We start from the raw sequence: 9,295 nt of genomic DNA, 5'->3' as shown, positions 1-9,295 counted from the left end.
TGGACACGTGTATGTCCTACTTTTCCACAGTTTGCCTAACCATGTTTAATAGGTTACTGAGGCAATGAGTCATTCTCAGGAGGCTTTGCCAATGGAAATTAACATCTCCATCCTTTAATGCATATTTAGAGTAAACCCATCACATCTCAGCTAGGTCTACAAAATGAAGTTAGTGAACAAATCTTTTCTTTTCCCCCACAAAAAAATTAGTGTGCCGTGAGGAAGGAGGAGTTCAAGGCAGCATTATGCAGATTTCTTCAAGACATTATGGAAATTTAGAAACCGAAAAAAATTTTTCCTGGAGGAAAGTTTATTTAGGCCTATGGTGCATGGGGTTTTATTCAGAGACAAAACCCAGAAACTTACAAACTGACTGGAACAGGAAGGGTCCCAAAGAGAATCAAGGATGATTCTCTTTGCACAGGATCATAAGAGGTCACTAACGGGAAGAAAAGGTAAGCCTCATTCTAAATTCAACCTAGTTGCCCAGATACCAGAACAACAAAGGAGATAAGAGGAGGGAGGAAATAGTTGTATAAGTTCATGTTAGAAATGGTACAATGAGAACACATAGTGGCCATACTCACAGGAAAGCTGGGTTCAGACTCAACCACACATCCTGGCCCTTCCATTTCCCAAAGAGCTCTGAACCTGGGCCATGCATCAGGCACAAGGAGACAGAAGTCCCCCTTGGTAGGAGCATCATTATTTAGGAACATGGAGATAGAGGTTTAGGTGAAGGGAGACAGGGAGTAGTCAGACCTGCAACTTGGTAAATTTGAACTTGAGATGCTTCACTAAGATGCTGGGTACAAATTGTTCTTATTTTTATCAGGTCTTGAAAAGCACCATGAAGAACACACTCTTTTTTATTTAATTTTTTCTTTCATTTTACATGCCAACCCCAGTTCCCCCTCTCATCCCTTTCCCTGTCCCCATACCTAACCCCCATCCTAATTCCCATCTACTCCTCATAGGGTCTAAGGCCTCTCTTGAAGAGTCAACAAGTCTGGCATACCAACTTGAGGCAGGATCAAGGCCCTCTCCGCTATATAGCAGCTGAGCAAGGGATCCCACTCTAAGAAATAGGCTCCAAAGAACCAGTTCATGACCCAGGGAGATAATTGTCAGCATCCCCCCCCCCCAACACAGGTCAGAGACCTGCCTCCAGGCTGTGCCCTCACCCTCACCACCCACTGACTGCTGTTCCATCAAGACCCACTCCTTTGCTCAACCCAAAACACCTGAACACCCTCCCAGTGGCCAGGCCTGCTCTGCAACTTCAGCAGACTACATGAGAACTTGCTTTCTTGAAGCGAGGGGGCTGTTTCCAGGCTTTAGTAGGTTTGAGGGATCATTGAGGAGTCAGCCTTTCTTTGTTTCTCACTTCCTGAATCGTATTAGACAGGGTCTGGCATTCTTTGTTCCCTGACATCCTCACCTATACCATGACCACCACAAGACGACTGCCAGGATAAGACAGGTATAACACACCATGGTCTTAGCTGGCCAGAGACAGTGGTCATAGTCATTCATCTTTGTGGTCCCACGTGTGTTCATCTTTTCTGGTGATGTGGAGAACCCCTAAGTGGAGAGCTCTTGACTTCTCTTAAACAAATTTCAACTCCCTCCTTTACTAAGATTTCTCCTATAAGGAGAGACTTTTCTGTTTGAAAATGGAGGTCCCTTTGTCAACCACAACAGGGGGCGCCTCCTCCATGTCCTTCAATGATAAAGGCCTCCTAAGTCAGAAGTTCAGGAGGGGCCTTGGTAGTCTATCCAGGAAAGCTTGTGTTTTTAGTTTCCATACCCTGGATTTAGACACAGAACTATAGGGCTTTCCTTCTTCCTTCCACACCTGACTCAGAACTGAACTTACTGCCCTGGTTTACCTTATACCGAGAGACCAAGGCCACACTCAGTACCTCAACCAGATGCTTCCAAAGAAGCATGCTTTGAGTTTAGTACTTTGTCAGGGGTAGTCTTAATCCTTGTCTGCTCCCATGAAGCCGTTTTAACCCACCAAGAACCCTAGAGATCATAAAATATTCTTCTGACTGCAAATAGTGAGTGGGTTTTCCTCAGTCATGTGTCATGAGACTCAGCATGGTCAGTATATTCATTGTGTGCCTTCTTCCAAGGACAGAAGTACTTTGTTTTGTGACAAAGCAGACCCAAAAGATACACACACTTAGAGATTGACTTATGCTATGTGTTGATCATCAAGGAACCCTGTTTTTAATCCAAGGAGTCTATCTCTTTTTCATCTCCAAATCAACTCTCCCCCCTCTCTCTTTCTCTCTCCCTCTCTTTCTTCTCACTCCCACCCAATCTTTTTCCCCTATAATATAGTGAGTTCAATGTTTAATGGCATGTTCATTGTAATAAGAAAGTAACCGTTTTTAAAGCTTATATTCATCAGTGCACAGTTAGGCACTGAAATAAATTTCAGCTCAAAATCTCCCTTTACCATGCACCATTTTTCTAAACAACACTTTGTTATTAAGAATCCATTGGGTTTCCAAAAAGCCAAACTGTAACACAAACAAAAGGAGACATCTGTTAGGCAGACAACAGCAGGTTCCCGGCCTGATGAATTATCGTTGCCCAAAAAGCTCTCATGCTGAGTACCAGCTACTGGCTGTGTGTCTTTCCAAGGTTGGAGCCTTTGGTGGGCCCTGGGTGAGGCGTACCAGCAGGGCAAAGTAAATCCATCACTCTAATGTGGATCCAAATGTTCACATCAACCCTGTGGGTCACTGTGCTGAGTCCCTAACAAGGATGACTTATGTCAGGCATTCCTGGAAGCCTCTGCTCTTGGCAGAAGAAACAGGCTCCTCTCGGAATACAAAATCCATTCCACGGCTAAGTTTTCCAAACTGACAAATGGGAAGCTGGGCAGGAGGATTTCACCTCCCTTTGGGGTGTATTGCTTCCTTACATGTGCTGGCAGCCCTCAATACGATCTCATAATTCAGAGATCAGGCTGTTTTCAAATGGATGTGGTGACTCAGAATCCTTTCTCTGGCAGCTCAGAAGGAACGGGAGGCAATGGATGAAATTGCGAGATGCTAAATTATCATCAATGGGATTGCCAGTGGCCAGGCATCTAGGTTGGTGCCACATACATGGAGAATTCTCACCAAAGTGAGTGTGGTATCTGTAGCACTTGGATGGATGATACAGTCACTGGGGGCAGGGAGATGCTGTCCCTTTATCTGCCATGTGCTAGCTGAACATCAACATCATGCACAAAGAACGAGGACATCATCCCATTCTTAGGCCGTCCTGTAGAAGAACCAGGCCTCAGGGCAGCCACCAGCCTGAGAGGCAGGCTGTGCTCCTGATAGATGCCCTCTATGCAAAATCGGGTGTCCTTTCTGTAACACAAATTATGATTTGAGATGGCCAGTGGGAGGATTCTAGGAAAACATATGGGATTTCATTAGAATGTTGGATATCTCAGTTAGAAGCTGAGCCTGGGACGGTAATAAGAGTTTGGAATCCTTCATCATGTAAGAAAGCATTCCATGCACAGAGAAAGATGCAAAGCGGTAGCAGGACTGTATATTTTAGAGTCCACTGCTCAATGGCGCATGGAGTTTGTTCATAAGATATCTAAATCATATTGTAAGTGCCAACTATATCACAAAAGATATACAGATATTGATAGAATATATATCTATCTTGATAGCATAATATACATAGGCAACATTTTATATGTATATGTTTGTATGTTTCATGTTTGTGTGTACATAGGGACACAGAAGAGAAATCATAATTTGGATCAAAAAGGATTTTATAGAGCCAAAGGTAAATTTCAAGGGGGTTTTATTTTGATTTGTGGTTTGGCATATGTTCATGTAAATGATTTTTTGTTTGTTTTTTTTTTCATGTGTACTTGTATGTGAATACATGTGGGAGACCAGAAGTCAACAGATTACATGTCTTCCTCAATAGCTCTCCACTTTATTAATGTAGACAATATCTGTCTCTGAGCATCAATGTCACTGATTGGCTAGACAGACATGCCATTAAACTCCAGATATCAGGCAGTCTCTGCCTCTCCCAAACATGGGATTCCAGGTGTGCACCTTAGCAGCCAGCTTCTCACGTGGATGTTGGGGATCCAAAACTCAGATTCTCAAGCTTGTGTAGCAAGCAATTTGCTAATCAAGTCACCTTTGCAAGTCACATCAGGTCATGGGAGTCACATTGGAGAAAGAATCCCATGGAAGCGTTTACACCCTCCAAGAGGAATCTGGGGAACTTCATGAGTCAAGAAATAGAGCACACACATACACATACACTTGTGAATGTGTGTGCATGTGTGTATGTCTATGTCTGTGTGAATGTGTGTGCATGTGTGTGTATGTCTATGTCTGTGTGCGTGTATGTATGCACAGGGGTGATAATGAACTTCAATTCCTTGCTGTACCTCTTATTTAAAGAAATTCCCTCCAACTAATGTCTCTTAGGTTTCCAATATTCAACAGTCTCAAACCACATTGACCCTTTCTATACCACTGCATGTGTTCTGCCCTATAAGCATGTCGACACACTTAGGTGTCACTCTCAAACCAGTGAACAGCCAAAGAGGAGAGGATGCCCACAGAGGATTCATGAACATATGGGCAGTGGCACTGATTCATACTCGGTGGGCAAGCATCTGCTAGAAATGGCCATCCCTTTACCACATTCAGAACCAGACTCAACCTCTTCATGAACTCATGTCAAATATTGCCCAGTCTGATTATCATCTTCTTCTCAATTTCATCTTTTCACATGTTTCTCCTTTCCTACAAATAAAACCTTTAACTTAGTCATGCTGATCATTGTATCCCAACTCTCCCAACTCTAACCTCATCGTAGGACTTTGAACTCATACTTCTCATTTCTTAGCATGCCCTTTTTTTAATTGTCTAAGAACTCATGAATACCTTTCAATAGTAACTGTAATAATTATCTTCTTTCCATAGAATCTTGCCAATACAAATATCCGTATTAGAGGCAATATTTTTTATCTTATCCTTTGTATAATTTCACCATGGTCCATAACAACACAATAAAATGTTTATTGTTCACACATCACAAATGAGTTTTGAACTCAAAGACACAATCTTTCACCTCTATTCCCAGAACTCAGTGGAGTGCACAGTATATAACAGATGTTTCCCATGCCTCCTTTGCACAGATAGATCAATAAGTGGTCCATGTCCAGGAGCTTGTCTAAATTCTCCCTTTAGAAGCTCACCTTGCCCTGGTCATTCAGAGTTGACTTAGATGATGAGAAACTAAACCCTGAACTAATTAAGACTGGTGTGCTAGCTTTGGTTGGAAATCACTCTTTCCCCCGCCCTTTCTAATCTTTATATTTCGACAGGATTCTTTCACTCCTCAAGCCAATGGAAATTCAGGATCAATTTCTTTGATCTCCTCTTTGAGAGTGGAAGGTAAGAAGATGAATACAAGAGTGAATACAAGAGATGGTAACAGATGCTGTGAGCCTGGAATTTGAATGGTCTTCCTGGGTTTTCCTCCTATAAACTTCATGTACATATTACAGAACATTGCACTTCTTCATTGAGAGGATGGCTTTCCTGAGATGTAGCACGAATTTGAAATAAAAGTGTAGAAGAGAAAGACTACCAATGTTGTGAATTCTTTAAATTGCAATGGGCATGCCTATCTTCTACATGTTAGCATTAAATTGTGGCAGAATCTTGCCCTGTGGCTTTCTCTTAGTTTTCTCTGTTATTATTTAAATGATTCCAAAACTACCCAGAGTTGCTGAACAGATTATAAAATGCATCTTTGGCAGTTAACATCATATATGCAGTATTGTCTGTTTCTTTGGTATTAAAAATTCAAATGTCAGTCAGGCACTGGCGGTACATGCCTTTAATCCCAGTTCTAGGGAGGCAAAGGTGTGGATCTCTTCAAGGCCAGCCTAGTCTACAGAGAGTGTTTCAGGACAGCAAGAACTGTTACACAGAGAAACCCAGTCTTGAAAAACAAACAAAAATTCAAATATCAGGAATTGTCTCAGATAGACAATCCTTCCTAGTCACCTGTGTGCTCTCTGGCTGAAATTAAGCAGAAATGCTATGTGTAAATTTTTGAAGGGTAGACAGCACACTCTATTTTGTTGTTGTTCTGGCTGACATGTGGGATGCAGATGCAAAGGCTGACGCTTCTGTAGCCATTCTAGACTAAGAGGTGAAGCTCCACCTCCCAGAGTTAGACATCTGAAGAAACAGCAGACTCTGGGTCTCTGATATCAAGTATCTACAGCAGTGGCTCCAAGTAATCTTCACACATAGAATTACATAGGGAAGGAAAGCAGCTATGAAATCTTCCACTATTTTGTCATTTTCCTTTTCCATAGTCAAATCCAATCCTAACAAAATATGAATGGCACGCGTGTGGCAAATGTCACACCATCTTCTCTTCCTTTCTTATCTGCATCCCAGGGTTTCTAGGGCTTTCTCTCAAGGGCCCTGTTCATCTCACAGCTCTGGTGTGGGAGGTCTTTCTGTCTATGTGTTGCTTTTATTGGTTAATGAATAAAGAAACTGTCTTGGCCTGTGATAGGGCAAAAGAACAGAACTAGGAGGGGGGAAAACTAAAATGAATGCTTGGAGAAAGGAGGCCGGGTCAGAAAGATGCCATGAAGCCCCTGCAGGAGACAGATGCTGGAACTTTAGCCAGTAAGCCACAGCCATGAGGTGAAATACATATTAATAGAAATGGGTTAAATTAATATGTAAGAGTTAGCCAATAAGAAGCTAGAGCTAATGATCCAAACAGTGATTTAATTAATATAGCTTCTGTGTGATTATTCCAGGGTTAAGCGGCCGGGAACCAACAAGTAGCCCCCTTCTTTACCACACAGCTCAGTCTCAAAGCTATTTTCCTCTGTGTGCTGAAAGTCCCTCTGCCATGTACCTCTATGCTAAGCCTCCCCAACTCCTCCGCTCTTCTCGTCTGTGGTTTCCTTTGCAGATCTCTTCCAGGAAACTATACATTACAATCATGTGACCCCAGACCCCAGAGATTGTTTGCTCATAACTTTGCAAATACTTACATAGAATTCTCTGTTCTGGGTGAAAAATGTGCTGTGAGCTAGTGTCAGCATGGAGCAGGTGCCAAGTTGCACACTTTCATATATGATCTCATTTCATCTTTACCATAATTTTGTGATATAGATATGTCCATTCCCATGGTGCATATGAGAAAGTCTGAAGTTTAGGGAGAGGTAATCACTTGCTTAAGCTTTCAAGAACAAGCCACTGCCAGATGTAAAATATGAAGCACATCTGTCTGACTCCATAATGTATGGATTTGCCAGCACATCTTCTATATTATTATGTTTAAGCAGCTTAAGAGGTACAAATGTAAAATCCGTGAAGAACAGTGATCATGTTGCTTACTGCAGAGTCCAGTTTCTGGCCTTTCCAACCTCTTTAAAATGTACATTGTTAGAGAACATCAAAGGCGATACTTGCTGTGACATGGTCTCCAATGCTTTTATGTTTGTCACCCAGGACCTGAGGAACTGCCAAGCCTTTCAGGGTCTAAGTAGGATTCATGTCTGTGCTGCAAGCTCAAATGGTATAGTATTGAGAAACTATTCCTATTTGGGATAAATGAATTGTTTAGAACTCTTCTTGAGAACCCAGAAAGGAAGCCCTCTTCTCTGGTTATAGTCTCCTACTGTGTCAGGCCCAGGTCTGGTGGAGAGCTGAAATCAGTCTAAAAAGGATCCATGGCAATCCTGAAACCATCACCCACGTCCAATTATAAGTGAAATTATAGCATGCTGTATATATAAAATCTGTGACATATCCAGATTCTATTCCTAGTAAAGCTAGAACAGCAACAACAAAAAGGATGGCTAAGCCCACACAAACTAGCTTTTCTATTGGCTAAGGCACTATATATATGTAATAGGAAAGAAGCCATGTGATGGCCATTAGTCCAGCGGCTGGAGACACAGAGCTGGTGCTGAACCTTAGGACTGGGGAACAGATCTTCTTCTCCACCCTGTCCCTTCCTCTTTTTCCTCTTCTTCATCCTTGTTAAAGGCACACTCCTGGATCTGCCGGTCCAACTCAGCGAGGCTGTGCTCTGGGTCTGAGCTGCTATCTGCACTGTAGTCGATTTCTTCCAGGCAGGATGGTTCATCATCAACCTCAGAAGATCTGCTGTTGGTGGTGCTGCTGCTGCTGCACCTGTAGTTCATCTCCTCCAAGCAAAGAGAAGAGTGAGGGAGGAGAGGAAGGAAAAAGCACATAGGAAAAGGGAAATAGGCACAGGGTGGCGGAGAGTGGAGGAGGAAGGAAAAGATAAGTTAGCCAGAAAAAAACGAAAGTTACAGTATGGAAGAAGCGGGTAGCCAATCCTCCTTTCTGAGTATTGTTGTAATTTAGTCTTTGAGAGTTTCTCACTAACGTCTTCAACTTCTCGCAGACTCCCTACTACACTCTTTCCAACTCTTCATATTCTCCTTTTTTAAATAATCCAATAAGATCAACCTGTGTTGCCTGTCTGTGCATGGATGTGGGGCTCTCCACTGAACCACGGGAAGTCTAAGAGAGACCACACTCATAAAATATCTGACTCTTCCTCCTCCGGCCACCATCAACTCCAGTAGTTCCTCAACAAGGGTTGGGGCACATGAGTTCCCACCCACACTGGAATTTTAACTGGCTTCGTCTTTACAGGTTATGTGCAGAGAGCCCCAGCTGCTATGAGTTCAAGTCTCGTTCCTCTCCCTCTGTAATTCCTCCCTTGAGAGTAATCAGGATACCATTCAAAGTCTTTAGGATTCCTTTCTTCCTCTTCCAAATAAAACTGCACTTTGCTGTCCGTCTGCACATTTTCATCCAGATGATGTAGATAGTCTGATATATGTAGAACTTTCCAGACAGGTTAAGCTTCATGTGGAAACATCCAGAAGGATGTCACTGAATGTATGAGATGCCATTCTGTCCCCACCCAAATAGAATCAAAGTACAAAGAACTCCAAGACTTAACAGTACTCCTTCTACCAAATCACACTGTGGGACTCACATAGCTCACCTTCATCATGATGAATGGTTTATTGGAAACAGAAATTAATCCAGACAGAAATTAATAAATGAGCAAGCAAGGAAACAGCATCCTGTTTCCCCTATGCTGATACTTCTGCATGATTAACCCCCCTTTTTCTAATTTATCAACAACTGGGTGATCACCAGGGGCTGAGCAGCAAGAGACAAGAGGGAGCAGCCGCAATGGACCCAAGACTTTA

General features: G+C 42.6%; 1 protein-coding gene across 2 annotated transcripts in view; it reads right to left on the bottom strand.

The window, feature by feature from the left end:
• Positions 1-2,347: 2,347 nt before the first annotated feature.
• Agbl1 (AGBL carboxypeptidase 1) overlaps positions 2,348-9,295 on the bottom strand; it is a 768,202-nt gene continuing 761,254 nt past the window's right edge. For both annotated transcript variants that reach the window (XM_075952813.1, XM_075952814.1), the window contains exon 23: positions 2,348-8,234. In XM_075952813.1, coding sequence (XP_075808928.1) covers positions 8,015-8,234 — 220 coding nt within the window. In that variant the 3' untranslated portion in view covers positions 2,348-8,014. The remainder of the gene's footprint in view (positions 8,235-9,295) is intronic.

This window comes from Microtus pennsylvanicus, chromosome 18 (genome assembly GCF_037038515.1).
Source record: "Microtus pennsylvanicus isolate mMicPen1 chromosome 18, mMicPen1.hap1, whole genome shotgun sequence".
Classification (NCBI taxonomy): domain Eukaryota; kingdom Metazoa; phylum Chordata; class Mammalia; order Rodentia; family Cricetidae; genus Microtus; species Microtus pennsylvanicus.
The sequence above is the reverse complement of the archived record's forward strand: the minus strand, read 5'-3'. Positions and strand labels throughout refer to the sequence as shown.